General features: G+C 44.5%; 1 protein-coding gene across 3 annotated transcripts in view; it reads right to left on the reverse strand.

Moving 5' to 3' along the window:
• PKHD1 (PKHD1 ciliary IPT domain containing fibrocystin/polyductin) overlaps window positions 1-26,184 on the reverse strand; it is a 1,006,139-nt gene that overhangs the window by 66,917 nt on the left and 913,038 nt on the right. For all 3 annotated transcript variants that reach the window (XM_082249887.1, XM_082249888.1, XM_082249886.1), the window contains exon 62: window positions 24,841-24,928. In XM_082249887.1, the coding sequence (XP_082106013.1) occupies window positions 24,841-24,928 (88 nt within the window). The remainder of the gene's footprint in view (window positions 1-24,840; window positions 24,929-26,184) is intronic.

Here is a 26,184-nt window from a genome sequence, read left to right on the forward strand (position 1 = left end):
AGGAGGGGGGGGTGGGGGAGAAGGGCTGTAGCATTACATTCCAAACCCTTGGTTCTTAAATGTATACACATGCAATAAACATAATGCATACAAGAAGGAAAATAAACAGTGGCTGTGTTTGCCACAGTGGGGCATCCTCAAACGGAAGGTGGAGGAGCGCAAGGTCTCTAACATCCACCAGCTCCGTGATGTTTTCATGGAGGAGTGGAAGAGGACTTCAGTGGCAACCTGTAAAGCTCTGGTGAACTCCATGCCCAAGAGGGTTAAGACAGTGCTGGAAAATAATGTGAGCCACACAAAATATTGACACTTTGGGCCCAATTTGGACATTTCCACTCAGAGGTGTACTCACTTTTGTTGTCAGCGGTTTAGACATTAGTAGCTACGTGTTGAGTTATTTTGAAGGGACAGCACATTTACACTGTTATACAAGCTGTACACTCACTACTTTACATTGTAGCAAAGTGTCATTTCTTCAGTGTTGTCACATGAAAAGACAGAATAAAATATTTACAAAAATGTGAGGTGTGTACTCACTTTTGTGAGATACTCTATATAGACAAAGTATTTTTTGCATACATATGCAAAGAAATTGAAAAGTCACATACCAGTTACAGTGCCTTTCTTATGCTAATCTTTAGAAACCCAGAAGTGTGTTTTAACAAGGATTATTTCGGCAGCTAACAGAGCTTTGGTGATTGTTATGTAGTTTATTGGCCCCTCCTATTGCGCACCTTCCCATTAGTACAATGTATGGGGATTTGCTTGTAGACACCAGACCATCCCACCTATATGAGCCATATGGACATCCCATTTCATAACCATGGGCATTATTATGGGGAAGCCCCCCTTTGCATCTATAGTAGTCTCCACTTAAGTGGTTGTAAAGGCTGAAGGTTTTTTATCTGCATGCATTCTATGCATGCAGGTAAAAAATCTGTGTGGCTCTGGAGCGAGCAGGAACGAGTGTCCCCATTGAAAGTGGTTTGCTATGGGGACACTCAGCAAGGGAGAGGGGCCAAGAGATGCCAGCGGGGAACCTTACAAGAGGGGGATTAGGGCTCGATGGCAAAACCATTGCCTAGAGCAGGTAAGTATACCATGTTTGTTTTTATTTTTTTGTTTTTTTAACTTGAGCCTTTACTATCACTTTAACTGGAAATGCTTTCCTCAAGATTTGGATTGTGTACTACTATTACTGTATGAAGCCAGCCTGCACTGTTCTTGATGACCTCCCTTTCTCTTTTGCAGGGACTTGTTTTTGGTTCGCACACATACTGTATTCCCTGCCGATAGCTCATGCACTCTACTACAGAGGCCAAAAGTAACATTCCCAGAAGGAAGGCCTATCACCCCAAAGTAACAAATATAAACAGACCCCATTGCCTATGCATAGGCAGCACCCCACAACTTCACTGGTTTGGAAAAGGACACCTCCACTCACTCTGGGCCACAGCTCCTGCACCAGGTCACCACCTGATAGTATGTTCAAGGTCGTATAAATAGTATAGACAAGGTGAGGGGTGGTGTTAGGGTTTGTAAAAGTACAGCTATCTCGTACAATACCCCAAAAAGTTGAAAAATGTATTTGCAATAACCAACAAATATATAAATATATTCTTATCCTACAATGCTCCTTGAGTTTCAAATGATAAAAAATAAGCAGCATCTGTTTTGTATGATATTTGTTATTTTTACATGTTAAACTGCTTTTTCTTTTTTTTTTTTTTTTAATTAACAAGCAGAAAGCATGCACAGGCCCATTAAATGCATCCCTAGGGGTACATGTTTTAAAAACTGTGGTTTAGAACAATTGCTGTTAAATTGCTTGATAGTATTCACAAACCTAAACACTCTCTAAAGTCTATAACCAGCCTAAATGACCTCTATCATGATGAAAATATGGATGCTTCAATTGAATATTGTTAAATAAGGGCCTTGAATGAAAATGGTAAATTTGCTTATCTGGGACACCCCAATTAAAAAAACAACCAAAAAAACCCTCAAAAAAGCTTAAAAGAGACTTTTGAACGACGTACATTGAAACCCCAATTCATTAAAGGTGATGGTGACATTGGTGAGCCTTACTGCTGCCTCTTGGGAAAGCTGGGAACTTGAAACCATGCAAGAAAGTGATATTAAACCTTTGGGGTTTGGCCATCAAGAGTGATGGTATGGGAAGTGTATTGCCCCACTCAGATTCACCATTGCTAGTTATAAATTGTTCAGAGTGGCTGACGTTTTTTGGTTTGGGAGGTGGAATACAGAAGTCCAGTGCTTGACCTTTGAGCTTTAATTGATTTTTATATAACAAACGTTCAACTAAAGTCTCAATTTCTCTTTGTGTTTCTGTATTGCTATTATGTTATGAGTTTTAAAATTTTTAAAATAACTTCTTTTTTTAGTAGAATTGTGAGGACTGAATATGTAATTCTGTGACTTGAGTTGGCCCTTAGTGTCCCTCCTGGTGTACTGTGAAAGAAAGGGGAAACTATGGGTGCTGTAAAATTCTACTCCATGTTTACGTAGCAGAGTAATAATCTTTTGGTAAATAGAGATATTCTTTGGTGGAAAATAAAAAATGTATATGTTGCTGATTGGAACGCCTCCAAGACATCTTTCAGTGACGAATCTTAGCATTCTGGAATTTTGGCAGCGCCATGTGACATTCCATCGCATAAGATGCTGACACAGAAAGGGACTCTGCATGGTGCCTGTGCCAATGTAGAAAACCCTTCTTTATGTCACCTGCACCAAAAGCTTTGTGCTGAAATAACAATTACTTTGTATTTCTATAATACTTTTCTTACTGGAGCCTAAAAGTACTTAGAAGGTGATACAGCCATCTTGGGCACACTCATTTGAGTCAATTAACCACATCAATACAGGGCACATTCACCCCCTTCCTGCCCAGGCCAATTTTAAGCATTTAGCGCTGTTGCATTTTGAATGACAATTGCACGGTCATGCAACACTGTACCTAAACCAAATTTATGTAATTTTTTCCCACAAATAGAGCTTTCTTTTGGTGGTATTTGATCACTGCAAGTTTTTTTCTTTTTTGCTAGACAAAAAAAATAAAAAATACCAAAAAGTTTGAAAAAAAAAAAAAAAAAGTTTTTTTGTTTATGTTATAAAATGTTGTAAATAGATACGTTTTTCCTGCACTGATGAGCACTGATGAGGCCACACTGACAGGCGCTAATGGGGTGGCACTGATGGGGTGGCACTAATATGCAGCACTGATGGGAACTGATAGGTGGCACTGATCGGCGGCACTGATGGGCACTAATAGGCAGCATTGGTGGGCAATAACGGGCACTGGAGGGCGGCACTGATAGATTGCAATGATGGGCACTGGTGGGAGTGACACTGATAGAGGGCAATCATGGGCAGCTCTGATGGGGAGGGCCCCTGAGCCCTGATTGCCATCCCTGGTGGCCATGGGTGGGCATCCCTGGTGGTCATGGGTGGGCATCACTGATGGGCATATGTGGGCAATCCCTAGTGGCTCTACTGGCACCCCCAAGGGTCTGCACTGGTAATAAATGCTCTGATTACCAGCACAGACCCCCCCCCCATTCAGGAAAGCCACAGATTGGCTCTCCTCTACTCATGCCTGTCAGGCACGAACTGAGGAAAGCCGATCAACGCCCCTTCCTATTTACTATGTGACCAGCTGTGATTGGACACAGCTGGTCACATGGTAAAGAGCCTACTTCATTAGGACATCATATGACGGCCAGTCAGGATAGAGGAGCCACTTTGCCGCCGCCGTCAATCTGCTATAGGGTGGGCTGCAAGTGGTTAACCTACCAGCATGTCTTTGAAGTGTGGGAAGAAATCAAAATACCTAGAGGAGATCCACACAAGCACAAGGAGAACATGCAAACTCCATGCAGATAGTGGTCTAACCGGGACTAAAATCAGGGACTAATGCGCTAAACTCTAAAACAGTGGTTGCCAAACTGCGGCCTTTTGCTTGCCTTTACTTGGCCCTTATGGCACTCTTCCGAGCACTGATATGAGGCACCAATACTCCTTCCACTGACACCAAAAATAGTTCATAATTCCTCCCACTGATCTAAACAATTGGGCACTGTTATTCCTCCAACTAATATCAGTGATGGGAAACAATTTCTCCAACTAATTCCAATGATGGGACACTAATCCCTCAACTAATACCAAAGATGGGACACTTTTCCTCAAACTATTGCTAGTGATGGGGCACCATTCCTTCAACTAATACCAGCAAAGGGGCACTATTCCTCCAACTAATACCAACGATGGGGCACTATTACTCCAACTAATTCCAATGATGGGGCACTATTGCTCCAACACCAGGGATGGAGCACTATTCCTCCAGCTAATACCAGTGATGGGACACTATTCCTCCAACTAATACCAGCGAAGGGGCACAATTCCTACAACTAATACCAACAATGGGGCACTATTCCTCCAACTAATTCCAATGGTGGAGAACTATTGCTCCAACACCAGAGATGGGGCACTGTTCCTTCAACTAATACCAATGTTGGGCCGCTATTACCCCTCCTATAGACCACAGGTGCCATGTAATTTTTTTACTCCCACTGACCACCAAGGCTGAGACATTGTTTACTCCTACTGATGTCATGGCATTTTCTGCTCTCACTGGCCACAGTCTAGCCCTCCTAAAGTCTGAGGGACAATAAACTGGACCTTTGTTTAGAAAGTTTTGAAGATATAATGCACCATCTCTACTGGGCCACTCTCATTGGATGGCTCATTATGACCTGAGTGATATAACAAGTAGGTCAAAGCAAGGAAAAATGTACATGGCCTCTTTTCTTGGATTTGCAACTACATGAAAGCAGCTTTACCACACTCTACATACAAAAGCTTTTCATTTTTCTTACCTTGGATTTTGTGTCGCTTTAATTAAATCATTTTTTTTCTTGTTGTTTTTTTTTTTTTGCAGCAGCAGCAGCAGTAGCAGCGGTACACTGAGGAGTGCTGCAGCACAAACAACCATTATGTACAGGCATCAATGCTACCTCCAACTTTTAACAACCCATAGCGCACAGTTTATGGATCAAGACTGTTGATTTCAAATACATCGTAAATTGTCATTCCGTGTTTATGAGCCCCCAAGGAGCGTTCTGTGCTTTCCCAAAAGGCCATTTCCCTTCTCCAAACACATGCTCCTAAATCTCTTGCTTTTATATCTGTGCCAGAGTCTTAATGAAGACTTTTTGATGCAAGAGAGTATTTAAGACGGGAGCGAGTCAATTTAAGGCTCAACTTGGCTTCATCAAGTCGCTTGGCTTCTGTTCTGGAAAACGGTTTACATGTTAACTAATTGCGCATTTAAACTGCTCGCTGTTCTTTAAGCTCAATCATAATACGTGTGTTTGTCTTCATAAAGCTTTCGCCAAGTGAAAAATGCCAACAGCTGTACGGCGTACTTCGATTATGAGAAATCCTGTGCCTGCCGTAATCTCAATGTATATACGCAGCACAAAACAGGCTCGACTAAATCCAAAACATATTTTATTTTACGTGCTTTAATTGTTTGCTTAGGCTGCCGTAGCGCACACACGCCAGCCGAAAATATCTTTCTTTTACGCATTTTATTTTCTCACAAGGTAGTGAAAGTAAACACAGACTCCTAGAAAGTTCCCTTGGGGGAAATTTCAGTGGAAGAGATAAATCCAGCCTCCCTACCACAGGTTCCTCTCGAATACTTAACCAATTATCCGAATGTAATTGTTTCTACTACAGGAAAACAAAATGACAAGCACATTTCCGAGACTCAGTTAATGCTTAAAAAAACATAATACAAACATGCAATCTAGTTTTTAAAGTGGACCTGTAACTTGGTAGGATGTTACGGGATGTATAGTGTGGTGTTTTTGATGCGTGAGAATAAAAAGGACTGAGGACTGGTCACAATTGGGTGTTTGCAAATATCAGGCCTAAATCCTTTTGATTATACAAGTTTTTTTTTTCTAAAGTGTTTCTAAAGCCTTAGCCACTTTACCACCGGAGGATTTTGCTGTCTTACGTCCAGGCCACTTTTTGCGATTCGGCGCTGTGCGACTTTAACTGGCAATTGCGCGGTCGTGCGACGCCGTACCGAAACGAAATTTACGTCCTTTTTTCCCCACAAACAGAGCTTTCTTTTGGTGGTATTTGATCACCTGTGCGATTTTTACTTTTTGCGCTATAAACAAAAAAAGAGCATTTATTTTGAAAAAATAACAATATTTTTAACATTTTTTTATATGAAATCCCCCCCCCCCCCCCAAAAAATGTAAAAATCTAATTTTTGTTAAATTTTTGGCCAATTTGTTTTCTGCTACATATGTTTGGTAAAAAAAATCACAATAAGCGTATTTTGATTGGTTTGCGCAAAAGTTATTGCGTTTACTAACTAAGGGAAAGATTTCTGTCATTTTTGGTGGGTTTTTTTTAATGAGTAATGGCGGCGACCTGCGATTTTTTTGCGGGACTGCGACATTGTGGCGGACAGATCGGACCCTTGACTGACATTTTTGACACTTTTGGGGGTACCAGTGACATTACTGCAGTAATCAGTGCTATAAATATGCACTGTTACTGTAAAAATTACACTGGCAGGGAAGGGGTTAATTTTATTGGAGAGGGAGGGGTTAATGTATGCCTGGTGCTTACTGACGTGTGGGGGGGAGGAGATTGAGTGAGTCAGGTGCTGAACACTGCGATCTGTCACTCCCTGTCACTTAGGAGATCAGCCCGCTCCTCCCCTGGCCCGACTCCTGCTGTGAATGAAAACAGCGGGAGCGCTGCCTACAGGGGGAGGAGTCCAGCGACGTAGGTCTACATCGCTGGACGATAACGAGCCACTGTGCCGCAGTAGAGGCACAGTGAGCAGAGTTAAAGTGGTTAAGGTTTTTAACCTTAATGCAATCTATGCATTATGGTGACAAATCTTCTCTGCTGCAGCCGTCCCCAAGATCCTCCTTACCTGAGCCCATCTGATGCAGCGATGTGCACAAGTGCCGCGGCTCCCACTGCTGTCATTCAAATCCAGTGACACGGGAGCAGGGAGTGGGGCTGGGTCCCACTGTCTATATCAATGGATGCAGCAGCGGGACTCGGGAGCATTGCCTGCATTCCCGGGATTCCCTGGAGGCACCGGATGAAGAGGAGGGGCTTGGAGCGCCAGCTGTAGACCCCAGAAGAAGAGGATCGGGGCTGCTCTGTGCAAAATCATTGCACAGAGCGGGTAAGTATTTGTTATTTTAATGAAAAAACAAAAAACAAAAACAAAGCTTTAGAACCACTTTAACCAGTTCTGGACCAAAAGGATTTGCCCACTTAATGACCAGGCCATTTTTTTGCGATTCGGAACTGCGTTATTTTAACAGAAAATTGCGCAGTTATGCGACACTGTACCAAATTAAAATTGATGCTCTTTTTTCCCACAAATAGAGCTTTCTTTTGGTGGTATTTGATCACCTCTGAAAATTTTATTTTTTGTGCTATGAACAAAAAACCAGCGACAATTCTGAAAAAAAAAAAAAAAACAATATTTTTCACATTCTTCTATATTACATTCCCCAAAAAAATTGTAAAAATCTAATTTTTTCATCATTTTAGGCCAATTTATATTCTGTTACAAATCTTTGTTTAAAAAAAAAAAAAATAGCAATAAGCGTAATTTGATTGGTTTGCGCAAAGTTTATCGCGTCTACAAACTAGGGGAAAGATTTAGGTCATTTTTATTTATTTTCTTACAAGTAATGGCGGCGATCTGCGATTTTTAGCGGGATTTGCGACATTGAGGCAGACACATCGGGCCCCTAACTGACATTTTTGACACTTTTGGGGGGACCAGTGACATTAGTACAGTAATCAGTGCTAAAAATATGTACTGTTACTGTAATAATGACACTGACAGGGAAGGGGTTAACCTAGGGGTGATCAAAGGGTTAAGTGTGAGCCTAGGGGAGTGTTTTCTAACTGTATGGAGGTGGGACTTGTGAAATGACCACAGAGACCTGTGATCCTATAAAGAAGGATCACAGGCACTCTGTGATCATTTCAGAGAGAAGAACGGTCAGCTGTGTTTACAACAGCTGACCGTTCTTCTCTCTCAGCGGGGAGTGGTCACGGGTGCCCGGTGGTAAACGTGGCCACTGGTCCCATAGATCGGCATCTCCACTGCCTAGTGGGGGCGGGAGCGCACCGCCGCCGGGGTGCGCTCGCCCCTCAGCACCACGTGCGTGACAGACGTAGTGCTACGTTGTTTCACGCAGCCAAGCCAGCCAGCCACAGTAAATCTGCGGTGGGCGGTCGGCAAGCAGTTAAAGCCCAATGTAAGTTGAAGGTCTCATGCACACTAAGTGTTTGCTTAGCTCACCTGAATGCCTTTTCTCCTGGCATGAGAAAAACTGCTTAAAAACGTGCTTGACTGGTTTCCGCCTGGCCTATGGGGGAATGACACCGGGGCTGGCCTCTCGTTAATCCGGGTAGACGTCATATGATGTCCTTTTGGATCGCGCCCTTTCATGGCTGCATCCACCAGACTCAGCCGATGACTTATCACTAGGGTTGAGCGAACACGGACTGTATTATTCCTGTTCGTACCGAATAATTGGATTTTTGTTACCCGAACACGGACCCGAAAACATTACTGTATGTTCGGGTATAAAATCCGTGTTCCGTCATTTTATTTCCGGGTTTTGCATGCATTGGCGTGCTTTTCATGGCGGGCTTTCAACAGCCAATCAACAAGCGTTTAACTGGTGTGCCTAAGCCATCCCAGCCATGCCTACAAATGTATTAGTAGCTGTGATTGGCCGTCTGAAGCATGTGACCAAGTCTTTATAAGTTTGAGGCAGCGCCGCTGCTGCGTCATTCTGCTGTGTACTAGTTCAGGGACAGAGCACACATACGTGCTGGTTGCTGATTAGGGACAGATAGGCAGGCAAAACTCATTTGTGTCCGCATAGAATTGAGGGACAGGTCGGAGTGTGTTAGGCAGGGCGAGTTGTAGGCATTTTAGGGAGAGAGTCTGCTGATTTTTAGGGTCAGTTTTCTACGATCGATTTTGCTGTGTGGGAGGGGTTTGCAGTGACCGATCTACGATCTTATCAATCCTTTTAGGGAGAGAGTCTGCTGATTTTTAGGGTCAGTGTGTTCTACAAACTACAATATATATTGCTGTGTGGGGTGGGGTTTGCAGTGACCGATCTACGATCTTATCAATCCTTTTAGGGAGAGAGTCTGCTGATTTTTAGGGTCAGTGTGTTCTACAAACTACAATCGATATTGCTGTGTGGGGTGGGGTTTGCAGTGACCGATCTACGATCTTATCAATCCTTTTAGGGAGAGAGTCTGTTGATTTTTAGGGTCAGTGTGTTCTACAAACTACAATCGATATTGCTGTGTGGGGTGGGGTTTGCAGTGACCGATCTACGATCTTATCAATCCTTTTAGGGAGAGAGTCTGCTGATTTTTAGGGTCAGTGTGTTCTACAAACTACAATCGATATTGCTGTGTGGGGTGGGGTTTGCAGTGACCGATCTACGATCTTATCAATCCTTTTAGGGAGAGAGTCTGCTGATTTTTAGGGTCAGTGTGTTCTACAAACTACAATCGATATTGCTGTGTGGGGTGGGGTTTGCAGTCACCCGATCTACGATCTTATCAATCCTTTTAGGGAGAGAGTCTGCTGATTTTTAGGGTCAGTGTGTTCTACAAACTACAATCGATATTGCTGTGTGGGGTGGGGTTTGCAGTGACCGATCTACGATCTTATCAATCCTTTTAGGGAGAGAGTCTGCTGATTTTTAGGGTCAGTGTGTTCTACAAACTACAATCGATATTGCTGTGTGGGGTGGGGTTTTCAGTGACCGATCTACGATCTTATCAATTCTTTTAGGGAGAGAGTCTGCTGATTTTTAGGGTCAGTGTGTTCTACAAACTACAATCGATATTGCTGTGTGGGGTGGGATAGGAGATAGGCAGGTGTCAGTGGTCCACATCCATTTTGCTGTGTGTGGGGTGCAGTGAACACAATCTTTTGGGGTGCAGTGAACAAAATCTTTTTGGGGTGCAGTGAACACAATCTTTTTGGGGTGCAGTGAACACAATTTTGTTGGGGTGCAGTGAACACAATCTTTTTTGACCACTGAGGAGGAGGGAGAAAAGTATTTTTCTATCAGGCACTGTGTGCAGCGTTTTTCCTTCAGCTGTGCTGTGCTGACTGATCATACACTGCTGTGTTCAGTTCACATGTGCTAATATTGAGTGGTTTCAAAAATCATACACTTTTTTTCTATTCCACTATTCAATATACAGCCTTGGGTTAAAAAAAAAATTAAATTGTGGCCTGCAGCAGAGCTGAATGATATTTGGGGTTTTTGGGGTTCATCTCATACTTCTGAAGATTTGAGGGTGCTGCCTGTTCCAAACTCCTCCTACTCCTCATCCAGCCTTTCAGGGGTACAAACAATAGTAATTGGGGCCTAGTGTGCTTCTGTACGTGTGAGATACATACACTTTTTTTGATCATATTTGCTATTCAATAAAAACCTTTGGGGATCAGTTAAATTGCGGGATAGTCTGTGTTGGTACGTGTGAGATCCACCTTTCCAAGTTTTTGGGGTTCATCTCATACTTCTGAAGATTTGAGGGTGCTGCCTGTTCCATACTCCTCCTACTCCTCATCCAGCCTTTTAGGGGTACAAACAATAGTAATTGGGGCCTAGTGTGCTTCTGTACGTGTGAGATACATACACTTTTTTTGATCATATTTTCTATTCCGCTATTCAATAAAAACCTTTGGGGATCAGTTAAATTGAGGGATAGTCTGTGTTGGTACGTGTGAGATCCACCTTTCCAAGTTTTTGGGGTTCATCTCATACTTCTGAAGATTTGAGGGTGCTGCCTGTTCCAAACTCCTCCTACTCTTCATCCTGCCTTTAGGGGTACAAACAATAGTAATTGGGGCCTAGTGTGCTTCTGTACGTGTGAGATACATACACTTTTTTTGATCATATTTTCTATTCCGCTATTCAATAAAAAACCTTTGGGGATCAATTAAATTGCGGGATAGTCTGTGTTGGTACGTGTGAGATCCACCTTTCCAAGTTTTTGGGGTTCATCTCATACTTCTGAAGATTTGAGGGTGCTGCCTGTTCCATACTCCTCCTACTCCTCATCCAGCCTTTTAGGGGTACAAACAATAGTAATTGGGGCCTAGTGTGCTTCTGTACGTGTGAGATACATACACTTTTTTGGATCATATTTCCTATTCCGCTATTCAATAAAAACCTTTGGGGATCAATTAAATTGCAGGATAGTCTGTGTTGGTACGTGTGAGATCCACCTTTCCAAGTTTTTGGGGTTCATTTCATACTTCTGAAGATTTGAGGGTGCTGCCTGTTCCATACTCCTCCTACTCCTCATCCAGCCTTTTAGGGGTACAAACAATAGTAATTGGGGCCTAGTGTGCTTCTGTACGTGTGAGATACATACACTTTTTTTGATCATATTTTCTATTCCGCTATTCATTAAAAACCTTTGGGGATCAGTTAAATTGCGGGATAGTCTGCGTTGGTACGTGTGAGATCCACCTTTCCAAGTTTTTGGGGTTCATCTCATACTTCTGAAGATTTGAGGGTGCTGCCTGTTCCAAACTCCTCCTACTCTTCATCCTGCCTTTAGGGGTACAAACAATAGTAATTGGGGCCTAGTGTGCTTCTGTACGTGTGAGATACATACACTTTTTTGGATCATATTTCCTATTCCGCTATTCAATAAAAACCTTTGGGGATCAATTAAATTGCGAGATAGTCTGTGTTGGTACGTGTGAGATCCACCTTTCCAAGTTTTTGGGGTTCATCTCATACTTCTGAAGATTTGAGGGTGCTGCCTGTTCCATACTTCTCCTACTCCTCATCCAGCCTTTTAAGGGTACAAACAATAGTAATTGGGGCCTAGTGTGCTTCTGTACGTGTGAGATACATACACTTTTTTTGATCATATTTCCTATTCCGCTATTCAATAAAAACCTTTGGGGATCAATTAAATTGCGGGATAGTCTGTGTTGGTACGTGTGAGATCCACCTTTCCAAGTTTTTGGGGTTCATCTCATACTTCTGAAGATTTGAGGGTGCTGCCTGTTCCATACTCCTCCTACTCCTCATCCAGCCTTTTAGGGGTACAAACAATAGTAATTGGGGCCTAGTGTGCTTCTGTACGTGTGAGATACATACACTTTTTTTGATCATATTTTCTATTCCGCTATTCAATAAAAACCTTTGGGGATCATTTAAATTCCGGGATAGTCTGTGTTGGTACGTGTGAGATCCACTTTTCCAAGTTTTTGGGGTTCATCTCATACTTCTGAAGATTTGAGGGTGCTGCCTGTTCCATACTCCTCCTACTCCTCATCCAGCCTTTTAGGGGTACAAACAATAGTAATTGGGGCCTAGTGTGCTTCTGTACGTGTGAGATACATACACTTTTTTTGATCATATTTTCTATTCCGCTATTCATTAAAAACCTTTGGGGATCAGTTAAATTGCGGGATAGTCTGCGTTGGTACGTGTGAGATCCACCTTTCCAAGTTTTTGGGGTTCATCTCATACTTCTGAAGATTTGAGGGTGCTGCCTGTTCCAAACTCCTCCTACTCTTCATCCTGCCTTTAGGGGTACAAACAATAGTAATTGGGGCCTAGTGTGCTTCTGTACGTGTGAGATACATACACTTTTTTGGATCATATTTCCTATTCCGCTATTCAATAAAAACCTTTGGGGATCAATTAAATTGCGAGATAGTCTGTGTTGGTACGTGTGAGATCCACCTTTCCAAGTTTTTGGGGTTCATCTCATACTTCTGAAGATTTGAGGGTGCTGCCTGTTCCATACTCCTCCTACTCCTCATCCAGCCTTTTAAGGGTACAAACAATAGTAATTGGGGCCTAGTGTGCTTCTGTACGTGTGAGATACATACACTTTTTTTGATCATATTTCCTATTCCGCTATTCAATAAAAACCTTTGGGGATCAATTAAATTGCGGGATAGTCTGTGTTGGTACGTGTGAGATCCACCTTTCCAAGTTTTTGGGGTTCATCTCATACTTCTGAAGATTTGAGGGTGCTGCCTGTTCCATACTCCTCCTACTCCTCATCCAGCCTTTTAGGGGTACAAACAATAGTAATTGGGGCCTAGTGTGCTTCTGTACGTGTGAGATACATACACTTTTTTTGATCATATTTTCTATTCCGCTATTCAATAAAAACCTTTGGGGATCATTTAAATTCCGGGATAGTCTGTGTTGGTACGTGTGAGATCCACCTTTCCAAGTTTTTGGGGTTCATCTCATACTTCTGAAGATTTGAGGGTGCTGCCTGTTCCATACTCCTCCTACTCCTCATCCAGCCTTTTAGGGGTACAAACAATAGTAATTGGGGCCTAGTGTGCTTCTGTACGTGTGAGATACATACACTTTTTTTGATCATATTTTCTATTCCGCTATTCAATAAAAAACCTTTGGGGATCAATTAAATTGCGGGATAGTCTGTGTTGGTACGTGTGAGATCCACCTTTCCAAGTTTTTGGGGTTCATCTCATACTTCTGAAGATTTGAGGGTGCTGCCTCTTCCATACTCCTCCTACTCCTCATCCAGCCTTTTAGGGGTACAAACAATAGTAATTGGGGCCTAGTGTGCTTCTGTACATGTGAGATACATACACTTTTTTTGATCATATTTCCTATTCCGCTATTCAATAAAAACCTTTGGGGATCAATTAAATTGCGGGATAGTCTGTGTTGGAACGTGTGAGATCCACCTTTCCAAGTTTTTGGGGTTCATCTCATACTTCTGAAGATTTGAGGGTGCTGCCTGTTCCATACTCCTCCTACTCCTCATCCAGCCTTTTAGGGGTACAAACAATAGTAATTGGGGCCTAGTGTGCTTCTGTACGTGTGAGATACATACACTTTTTTGGATCATATTTCCTATTCCGCTATTCAATAAAAACCTTTGGGGATTAATTAAATTGCGGGATAGTCTGTGTTGGTACGTGTGAGATACACCTTTCCAATTTTTTTGGGGCGCATCTCATACTGCCGAGGATTTGAGGGTGCTTCAGTCTGCCTCCTGCCTGTTCCGAACTCCTCCTACTCCTCATCCTGCCTTTAGGGTACAAAAAATTGTAATCGGGGCCTAGTCTGTGTTTGTACGTGTGAGATACACCGTATTATAACATTTTTCCTATTCCGCTATTCAATATACACCCTTTTGGAGGGTAAGAAAATTAAATTACGGCATAGTCTGTATCGGTACGTGTGAGATACACCTTTTAAATTTGTTTGGCGCATCTCCTTCCGCCGCCAAGGATTGCAGGGCGCTTCAGTTTGCCTCCTGTTCCCAACTCCTCCTACTCCTCTTCCTCATCCTCCCTTTAGGGTACAAAAAATTTTAGTCGGGGCCTAGTCTGTGTTTGTACGTGTGAGATACACCGTTTTTTTATCCTTTTTCCTATTCCGCTATTCAATATACACCCTTTTGGGGTAAAAAACTTTAAATTGCGGCATAGTTTGCATATTTGACTGTCAGATACACCCGTGCGATACTGTTGTTGTTTTGTTCCGCTATTCAATAAACACCTTTCTAGGGCAAGATCATAAATTACAGAAATATGAGGAGACCGCCAAATAGGGGCCATGGCCTGGGTCGTGGTATTGCTGGTAGAGCTCCTGTTGCCAGGAGAGGACGTGGTCGATCTGTGCCAGCTACACGCACAAGTGAAACACCTTCCACAAGTGTGAGTAGGCGACAGAACCTGCAGCAGTATTTGGTAGGGCGTGATGAGGCCTGAAGAAGTACAGGAGATAGTAGATTGGGTTGCTGACAGTGCCTCCAGTTCCTTCACATTGTCTTCCACCCAGTCTACTGCAGAAAGGTCAGAGTTGGCACCTGCAGCCAATGTCCAACCGTCTTTCACCTCACCCCCTTGGAAATCAGGCAAGCAGTCTGAGCCCCAATCCATACAGCAGTCTCTTGTTCTTTTTGAGGACTCTGTCAGCAGGGTTTCCCAGGGCCATCCACCTAGCCCTGCCCCAGAAGTGGAAGAGATTGAGTGCAGCGATGCCCAACCACTTATTTCTCAAGATGAGTACATGCAAGGACCATCGCAGCACGTCTCCGATGATGACGAAACGCAGGTGCCAACTGCTGCGGCGTTCAGCATTGTGGAGACCGACAAGGAGGGCAGGGGTGAAGACTGGGTGGAAGATGATGTGGAGGACGATGAGGTCCTCGACCCCACATGGAATGAACGTCATGCAGGTGACCTGAGTAGTTTGGAGGAAGAGGCGGTGGTCGCACAGAGCCACCAGCACAGCAGAAGAGGGAGCAGGGTGCAGGAGCGGAGCGGCCGTGCCCTAGACACTACACCCGCTACTGCCCAACGCAGCAAGGGAACGAGTGCACCAAAGTCAGCATAAAGGAGTTCTCTTGCGTGGAAGTTCTTTAGAAAATGTGCTGATGACAGGACACGAGTGGTTTGCACCCTGTGCAATCAGAGCCTGAAGCGAGGCATAAACCTTCTCAACCTGAGCACAACCTGCATGATTAGGCATCTAAGTGCAAAGCACGAGCTGCAGAGGAGTAGACACCTTCAAAACCAAGAAACGTCTCTGGCTCATCCTGCTTCCTCTTCTGCTGCAGTCTCGGCCGCTCCAGCCACATCTGTAGTGATACCGGCACCTGCCACCCCGCAAACAGAGGATCTGTCAGCAACACCACCACCTGGGTCACCAACCGTCTCCACAATGTCCCGTGGAAGCGTTCAGCTTTCCATCTCCCAAACACTTGAGAGGAAGAGGAAGTACCCCCCTACCCACCCGCGATTCCTGGCCCTGAATGCCAGCATTTCAAAATTCTTGGCCTTTGAAATGCTGTCATTCCGTCTGGTGGAGACGCACAGTTTTAAAAACCTTATGTCGGTGGCTGTCCCACAGTACGTCGTGCCCAGCCGCCACTATTTTTCCAGGCAAGCCATCCCTTCCCTGCACAACCAAGTGGGGGAAAAAATCAGGTGTGCACTGCGCAACGCCATCTGTGGCAAGGTCCACCTAACTACCGATACGTGGACCAGTAAGCACGGTCAGGGGCGTTATATCTCCCTAACGGCACACTGGGTAAATGCAGTGGCGGATGGGCCTGAGGCGGATAGCAATTTGGCGCATGTCCTTCCACCACCGAGGATTGCAGGGCGCTTCAGTTTGCCTCCTGTTCCTAACTCCTCCTACTCCGCTTCCTCATCCTCTACCTCCTCCTCATCCGGACAGCGTAACACCTTCACCACCAACTTCAGCACGGCCAGGGGTAAACGACAGCAGGCAGTTTTAAAACTTGCCTGTTTGGGGGACAAACCACACACCGCGCAGGAGTTGTGGAGGAGCATGGAACAGCAGACAAATGAGTGGTTGCTGCCAGCGAGCCTCAAGCCCGGCCTGGTGGTGTGCGATAATGGGCGAAATCTCATAGCAGCTCTGGGCCTAGCCGGTTTGACGCACATCCCTTGCCTGGCGCATGTGCTGAATTTGGTGGTGCAGAGGTTCCTTAAAGACTACCCCGATATGTCAGAGCTGCTGCAGAAAGTGCGGGCCGTCTGTGCGCACTTTCGGCGTTCTCACCCTGCTGCTGCTCGCCTGTCAGCGCTGCAGCGTAACTTCGGCCTTCCCGCTCACCGCCTCATATGTGACGTGCCCACAAGGTGGAACTCCACCTTGCACATGCTGCAAAGACTGTGCGAGCAGCAGCAGGCCATAGTGGAGTTTCAGCTGCAGCACGCACGCGTGAGTCGCTCTGCGGAACAGCACCACTTCACCACCAATAACTGGGCCTCCATGCGAGACCTGTGTGCCTTGTTGCGCTGTTTTAAGTACTCCACCAACATGGCCAGTGCCGATGAAGCCGTTCTCAGCTTAACTATCCCACTTCTATGCCTCCTTGAAAAAACAATTCGGGCGATGATGGAAGAGGATGTGGCACAGGATGAGGAGGAGGAGGAGGATGAAGAGGTAACATTTCCAAGGCTTTCAGGGCAGTCATTCGCAAGGGGCTCCGAGGGTGGGTTCCTGCACACGCAAACGCCAGGGACACAATTGTCCAGCAGGGGCACAGTTCTGGAGGATGAGGAGGATGAGGAGGAGGAGGAGCTGGAGGAGGAGATGGAACCATGTTCACAGCAGGGTGGCACCCAGGCCAGCTCATGGCCATCACTGGTGCGTGGCTGGGGGGATACGGAGGACACGGACGATACACCTCCCACAGAGGACAGCCTTTCGTTGCCTCTGGGCAGCCTGGCACACATGAGCGATTACATGCTGCAGTATCTCCACAACGACCGCCGAGTTGCCCACATTCTAACTTGTGCTGATTACTGGGTGGCCACGCTGCTGGATCCCCGTTACAAGGACAACGTACCGTCCTTAATTCACTCACTGGAGCGCGATCGCAAGATGCGCGAGTACAAGCGCACGCTGGTAGACGCGATGCTGCTGGCATTCCCACCTGACAGCGGGGCCACAGTGGAAGCACAAGGCAGAGGAGGAGGAGGAGGAAGAGGTCGCCAACGCAACCAGGGCACCGCCAGCACCTCAGAATGCAGGGTTAGCATGGCCGAAATGTGGAAAAGCTTTGTCAGCACGCCACAACAAACAGCAGCACCAGCAGCTCATATGGAACGTCTTAGCAGGAGGCAGCATTTCACCAACATGGTGGAGCAGTATGTGTGCACACGCCTAGACGTACTGAATGAGGGGTCTGCCCCCTTCAACTTCTGGGTCTCCAAGTTGGGCACATGGCCTGAGCTTGCCCTTTATGCCTTGGAGGTGCTGGCGTGCCCTGCAGCCAGTGTATTATCTGAACGGGTATTTAGCACGGCTGGGGGCGTTATCACAGACAGGCGCAGCCGCCTGTCCAGAGACAATGTGGACAAGCTCACGTTCATTCAAATGAAACAGGCATGGATCCCAAGGGACTTTTCCGTACCTTGTGCAGAATAGCGATGGATACCGACCTTACCCAGCCATTGTTCCATTTTTGCTCTTTCTCACTCTTTTGGGGTGTACCCTCATTTAAAATTTGTGAAAAGAAGCAGTGTTGGCTACCTTGTCCTCCTCAGGGCCAGATTAACGTAGGCGCTATTGGAGCTGCAGCTCCAGGCCCCTACCTTTATATAGGCCCCGGGTTGGCCATATTCACTGTTACCGCTCTTCTGTCACTTGTAAACACAGAAGTCTGGCTTCTATGCTCGCTTCCCCAGGCAGCTCCCTCAGAACCTCCCCACACAGCACGAAGGCCGGACAAGGAGGGACAGTTGCTGATGCATGGATGTGTTTATGGGCTTCAGAGACAGCATCCCATGTGGAATTAGGCATGCATGGCTGCACCCTTCCTCCTCTGGGTGCATGCCAAGGCACAGCCCTTAAGGCCCTTCAAAATCCTCAGCACCAAGCCCATGATGCTCTTAATCCGGCCCTGGTCCTCCTCCACTGCCGCTTCCACCTACACCGCCCATAGGTGTGCGCAGCCTATTGCATTATATTATATTAAATACACATGCTTGTGTTTGCCTACATGTACATGGCCCCGATACATTACTCTCCCTGCTGGCAAAGAGAAATAGAGCAGAGAAGGTCCGAGGGAGATCTTTCCCATCTCCTCACTGGCAAACAGAGCGATAATGCTATGTGCCCTAGGTGATTAGGGTGTGACCAGGTACACCCGGCACACCCTGTGCACACGCCTATGACACCGCCACATCCACCACCACCTCAACCTCCCTCCTACTCCATATGGGCCTCGTCCTTCAGAGATGAAGAACATTGTTTTATTTTTCTGTTTTTTTTTTGTTGTTTTAAGTTATTTTCCTATCCACATTTGTTTGCAGAGCACTTGCCATGCTCTTAACTACGTTTTGCTGCCATTTGCAGCAGTCTAGCCCTTTCCATTGGTGTTTTAGAGCCATTTTAGTGCCTGAAAGTTCGGGTCCCCATTGACTTCAATGGGGTTCGGGGTCCGGGAAAAGTTCGGTAAAAGTCCGGGACATGGACCCGGACTTTTTTTTAAAGTTCGGCCAAACCCGCCGAACACGGACATCCAGGTGTCCGCTCAACTCTACTTATCACTGTACCGGCCTGCACCATGTGACAGCAGTAACCAATCACAGCAGGTCACATGAGAGTTGTAAACAATGGATGGCCAATCACAGCCCATCTGTGCCATGTGATCAGTTTTGGCCAGTCAAAGCTAATCACAACAAAACAAACTGAATAAATCAATTTAATTCAGTAAAATGCTTGCATACAACAATGAAACAAATTGCTATAAGCAAACATAATGTGTAAAAAAAAGAAAAAAAAAAAACACTGATCACGTCCCCCGAGTAGTACAATGTTACTATTTTATTGGTGTGGTCAAAAACTGTAAAAAAAAAAGAAAAAATATATAATGAAAAATTATAAAAAACTGAAAAAAATATATATATTTTTTTTTTCATACTGTCACCAGTCAGTGGGATCTGATTGCTGTACTGTACATGTGACAGTATGTAAAAAAAAAAATAATAAATTCTTAATTTTCCCAAAACATATGACAAAAAATGACAACTTCAAAAAACTCGCTAATAAATACCTTGGACTGTCTTGTTTTCAAAAAGGGGTAATTTGGAGATATTTGTACCGTCCTGGCATTTTGGGGCCTCAAGAAATGAGATAGGCCGTCAGTTCATCATGATCGATCCATGTTCAGATATATGTCATAGCTTGAGACTCTATAACTTTCCTACAGACTTATGTTATGTTGGGAGCTGCTGAATACGGGTTCCCCTGGGTTACCATTAGCAACAGTCAAACAATGTGAAATATTTCCAAGTGTTTTACCTCAAACAAGGATCAGACAAGTTTCTTTGGTTTTTAGGTTTTATTAGGAACTTAGATAAGGGAAGGGATGAGTGGGATACTCCAACTTAAAAGAACTATGCACAATCGGCAGGGATGACTTGAAAAATGCTGGTTAACTCTGGTTAACGCTGTGTAACGCTGTGTTGAGCTAGTCACGGCTAGGCCGATGCTTCACTTTGCCCTTGGCTGTGAAAAGTCATTAAGCTTCCTGAGGTAATCCTTACCTAGGGAAAGCTGTAAGTTAAAGTAGACTGTAGTCAGTTGCTCCAGAGCTTAGTAAATGAGCAAAAGTTCTGCTGACTTCCATCATCCAATCATGTGCAAGCAAAAATATTTTTTTTTATTTTCCTTGCACATAATTGGGTACTTTTTGCAAAGTGAAGCTTTTTCCTCATTTACCAAGCTCTGGAGCAAATGTACTTGCAGAGTGCAACTGCACTTTGCAAAGTGCACAGTCTACTTGCCTTTAGTAAATCAATCTAAAGCTTTTAGGATTTTAAACTGAACATTCAGTTGGACTTTCAAGATTTTGCATCATTATTTAGCTTTTCTAACTTTGTCTATGTCTGACTCTTTAGTTTGAAAGTGGGAGATGTTAGTGACCGGGCATACTGATTTAGATTTTCTATATAGTGAATATCCCTGGTTTCCAAAGGTGTTGGGCGTAATGCCTTAAAGTGTATGTCAGAGCAAACTTAAAAAAAATTGGCAGGTGTAAGTGCCCTTTATCTGTTGCCCCTCCTGTGGTGATGTAGTGGGTGCAGTTAGAGCACCTTTATATGCCAGCTGTGGGTGGGACCCAGGGAGTTGGGGCATGGGAGCAGGACGCACCTGATCAGCAAGATGTACAGATGTGCTGTCAGGAGAGAGAGAGAGAGAGAGAGAGAGAGAGAGCTCTCTGCAGGACTAACCTACCAGGGTGACCAGAAAAGGACACTTTGAGGGAAAGAATGAGAAACCTTGCCACCCCTGACCTTCATGCTAGCAGGTCATGTGGTTTGGTTTAGGATGGTCCTTGCGTAAGTGAGGAATACCCCATGTGTAAGGAAGGAATACCCTATGTGTGCAACACCTGTAGAAAGAGTCTGATAACATCTGGGATGATGACTGCAATGGTACATTGAGACTGTATCTAGTGTTTTGCTACTACTCTGTTTAGGAAGTCGTGTAATGGAGATACAATCTTCTGCAGTAGAGACTACTGTCGGGAAGTCGTGTAATGGAGGTACAATGTTCTGCACTAGAGACTACTGTCAGGAAGTCCTGTAATGGAGGTACAATACATACCTCCCAACTTTTTTGAGATAACTATGAGGGACACCTATTATCAAAAGTACTTGGGCGAAGGACACACACCCTGCCAAGCCCCATTCAGGAGAATTTTCCCCCAAAAATGATAAGTTAGACCCTCAAGTATTTTTTTTTTACCACTACTATTCTTTTATACTGGCTTTTGGAATTAACAAATTCAGCAATTTAGAAATTGGATGAAAGGTTTAGCACTGGGAAATACTTTTTAATAGCTAAATAGTTCATTTTATATACAACTATATAGATAAGACAACAATGAGGGACAAATGAGGAGGAAAGAGGGACAGAGAGACTTTGTTCCAAATTAGGGACAGTCCCTCGAAATCAGGGACAGTTAGAAGCTATGACAATGTTCTGCACTAGAGACTGCTGTCAGGAAGTCATGATAATGGCTCCTTTTTTGTGAAGAAGATGTGCTGTTGAGTTGTGAAGTAAAGTGTTAAAATGCAACTGCAGTAGATAGTCTTTTAATCTGGGGGACAGGCCTCGGGCTGGAAAAATGTGTGTAGGCAGGCTTCAGGCAAGGAGAGTGTGATACAATATGGTGAAGTTTGTCCAAAAGGTGACCATCCCATAGTGGGGCAAGCTTATCCCAGGTTTTTCTTTTTATGCTCTATTGCCAGTTTTGGTTGATACACTGCTTACTGCTGTTGTATCATTTTGTATGAAAACTCAATTAAACACGGTGGGTCCGGAGTCAACATGGTTGGACCCACCATCCTATGGGGAACCCTTACATACATGCACATTTCTTCGTGCTATTTTCCTTTAAAATGCTGCAAGTATTGCAAAATACGTATCCATCCTGACAGAAATCCAATGCGCTCCTAACTTCCTGTTTGGACTGAAAACACATTGCCTCTGTTGCATTGAAATTCCAACCAGCATGGTTACCACTGCTTGCTGGACCACAGAATTCAATCTATCCCCCCACCCCTCTCTGTCACTCTCCAATGTCTCCAACTGTATACCTTGGTTTCTTTTCCAGCAAATCAAGAATCAAGAGTCTGCCCACACAATGTGTGGCTCTTGAGAGATGTAGTTGTGGAGCAACTACACCAATAAAAACTGAGCTTCCAGCAGTTATCCTTGCAAGAATTTCACAACTTTGGAAATGCTTGCAATCCAAACTGTTTCCCACTACAGGAACAAGGCAAAACAAAAACAAAAAATTCTGTAACCTTCTAGACTCCAGAAGGAAGAGGGAAATATGGGGGTAAACTTGAGTCATGTCTGGATATAGCCTCATGGTAAACCTGTGATTTGCTCAATCCCCCCAGCAGCATATGCTTCCTTCCTTCATTGTGGTCTCATGCACATGGACGTTTACACTCTTGAGTCTTGTAGAGTAAATTAATTGGTGCTTTCCTGTAACCGGGGTGCAGATTTGCTGTGTAAGGTCACCCATACAAATAAATGGTTGTACGTTTCCAGCTTGTAAAGGTAGGTGGTAGGTGGTTGCTACCTCGTCCATGTTCCCCTCCTCATTGGGCACCAAGTGTGGGTCCCATAGGAGGCCTACCCTGAGGTGGGTTCTTCTAGGCTACACTGGGCACTTAGAACAGGGTCAATTATTTACACATTAGGTACCTTTGTTTAAACAAACGGCTGAACTCTAGCTGATCCTCTTGTAAGGCTCCGTTCACATCTAGGCATTTTTGGGGAGTTTTTCTGCTCTAGGATCAGCTCTCAAAACGCCCAACAAGACAAATCCTATTCATTTCAATGGCCCCTGTTCACATCTGAGCGTTTTGACGCTGTTTACAAAACGCCCAACGCTCAAAAAAGTACATGAGCTTCTTTTTGGGCAGATTACAGGCGTTTTCCATTGGTATCTATTCAATCAAAAACGCCTGCACAAAAAACGCCTGTAAATCACGGTAAAAATCGCGGTAAAATCGCGGTTAAAAAACGCGCGAAAAACGCTACGCTCAGGTGTGAATGTAGCCTTAATGTACACCACAACTTCACTAGTTACATTTAGGAGGAGCATGCTAAGCCAATGCCCTCTGCACCTATCCAGCGTATCTCCGCTACTTCACTCCCAGTAATAAAATGGCGCCCTGTCATTCACCTGGCGCGGGCTCCATGCATGTACTCTCTCAACCCCTTCTGTACCTGGGCACAGGTTAAGGACCTCTGTGGTGCTGATCTTCTCCCGTTGCTATGGGAACCAGACCACTCATGGAGAGGGTGCCGACAACATCTCCCACACTGCAAGAGACTATCCCACCTGCCACATGTACAAGCTTATGACAGGCTGCTGGTGAAAACTTTTTTTACTTTTAGTAACCACTTGTTTGTACTTCACACTGTGTTAACTCTTATGAAGCTTTCTTCATACCCCAATGTGCTTTAACTGACCCAAGCTGTAGACAATGTGTTACTTGGATTGCATCCCTTTAGTAACTTAAGACCAGGCAAAGACAAACTTTTAGAAAGTGTACCTAAAATAACTTGCAATGGAAGTAAAACAAAGGCAACAGTCTTTTCCTAAACTAATCACTAACTCAGGTTTGTGGTCATACTTGGCAAAGTCTATCTTGGCAGTATCCAAAAGCTGGCGCCTTCAGGGCAGAGTGCAGGTCTCAGCAACCACCCTACGCTGAGCAAAGCTCCTAAAGCCAGGTGTTCTGAAGCAGGCACTCGGCATAATGCAGCAGGCTTGACAGGATGGACTCCAGCAACGGCAACCACCAAATGGACTATGAACAGCAGCAGCAGCCCCCAGGATCTGTACCCCTGTCCCTTTTATAATATGCAGAATCAGTGGGTCATATCCAAGAAGCCAGCCACAAAAGTCCCGGGAAACATAATTAACTCTAACCTTCCTGACTGGGGCAGCACCCACTTAGGTTAAAGTAGGCAACCTGCCTACAGGCTGCATGTAAAAACCGATTGCTTATGCATCAATGTTTACACAGCAATGCACGTACTGCATACTTCCCTGAACATGAAAGTGGCACTTTTAGGTAAATACACCGTATCTGCAGGTAAGCACCTATTCACTTATATGGACCACTGTACGCGGCTCTTCAGCTGCAGGAAAGTGCCAGACATTTTAAGCTAGAAGACTCAAGAGTGTGTAAATGTCCATGTGCATGAAGCCTACCCCAACATCCCATTTACCAATGGGAGCCAATACTCTTGGGCATGAAGTAGATTGTGACTCACTTCATGTGATATTGCTAGCCCATACAGTTCTTTCACATGAAAAAGTCCATGGCTCTCAAGTGCATTATCACTCTTGAGTGCCTAACAAATACAAGGCACTCTCTGCTGTTTTAACCAAGTCTGGCTTATTACATTCCATCTGCTCTCCATAACATGCTGTTTACACTGCAAGCTACAGTATACAGCTGTAAGAGTTACATCCTCTTACACCACCCAAGGTATGATTTGCATTCTAGTCTTCAACACTAACCCTTTACTATATCGCTAAGCTCCAGCCCTACACTACTGAGGTTGTACCTGATTTTATACATGTTAGGTAACAGAGCACAGTGATGCCCTGGGACAGTACAACAACTTATAGATTTCATTATATAATACAACATTCTGCAGTGACACATACCTTTCAGATTCATAGTTGAAGAGTCCTTCAGATAAACTGATAAGCACCAGGGACTGGAAAAATGTCCTAAATTCCTAACTCGATTTCCCTGGAAAAAAAAGAAGGAAAAATAAAAAGGATTTTATATATATATATATATATATATATATATATATATATATATATATATACAGTATATATATATATATATATGTAGCACAATTCCCTGCATAGGTGCTGGATGTGGGTGAATCTTCATCCCACTCTCCCTGTCTCCTGTACAGCTGGCCTCACACTTGGCTTGGACATCAGAGCACAGTCCTGGACACAAAAATTGAGATTTTGCACAATTGTTGTGGCCGTTGCCGTTAGCAACCGGCCTGGTAACCCAGGGTGAAATCCCGGATGAGCCCCCAAATGTAGCACAATTCCCAGCATAGGTGCTGGATGTGGGTCCCCGTGGGTCACCGGGTGCAACAAAAGTACCTTTAGACATGTTTCTCCAAGTGTGAGTGCTAAGACAAGGACCAGACCAGTTTCTTTGGTTTTTAGGGTTTATTTAGGAACTTGGGTGGGAGAAGGGATGAGTGGGATACTCCAACAACTAAACTATGCACAATTAGACAGGGACTCTAGAGCAGTGTTTCTCAACCTTTTTTCAGTCAAGGCACCCTTTAAAATTATGGACAATCCCAAGGCACCCTTTAAAATTGTGGACAGTCTCAAGGCACCCCATTCTAAAATGTAAACAAATATTCTTATAATTTTACAAAATGCGGCAGCATCGACACATGTAGGACGCCCAGCATTAGAGGTGATTTATTCTTCCAAGCAAATACACTTTTGCAGACTGGTACCGTATTCCATTGTTTCTCCGCTCCCTCTGTCCTCTATCCCTCCATCACTCAGCTAATGTGACCCCAGTGTTGACAGGTAGGGGCAAGGGAAGGTCAAACAAAAATGCTGTGCAGGTGATTAACACCCTTCTTATCAACACAGATGACATCACTGCTTGTTAGGACACTAGTGGCTGAAAGGTTGAAATGGTGCACAATAAAAACCTGTGGATTTGTGTAACCAAAAGTCAGGCTTCATCCACCTGCTGACTTGTATACAAGTTTGAGCAATTTTTAGGCATTTTGCCAAGGCACCCCTGAAGAAACCTCGAGGCACCCCAGAGTGCCTGGGCACCCTGGTTGAAAAAGGCTGCTCTAGAGAATGCTGCTTGACGCTGGTCAGAGATGTATAGTAACGAAGTAGAACTACTTAAGTACTGTACTTAAGTACCGAAATGCGGTATCTGTACTTTCCTAGAGTAGAATTTTTTTCTCCTACTTCTACTTTTACTTCACTACATTTTTTCGA

Source organism: Pelophylax lessonae (assembly GCF_965119305.1).
Source record: "Pelophylax lessonae genome assembly, chromosome: 3".
Taxonomy (NCBI): Eukaryota; Metazoa; Chordata; class Amphibia; order Anura; family Ranidae; genus Pelophylax; species Pelophylax lessonae.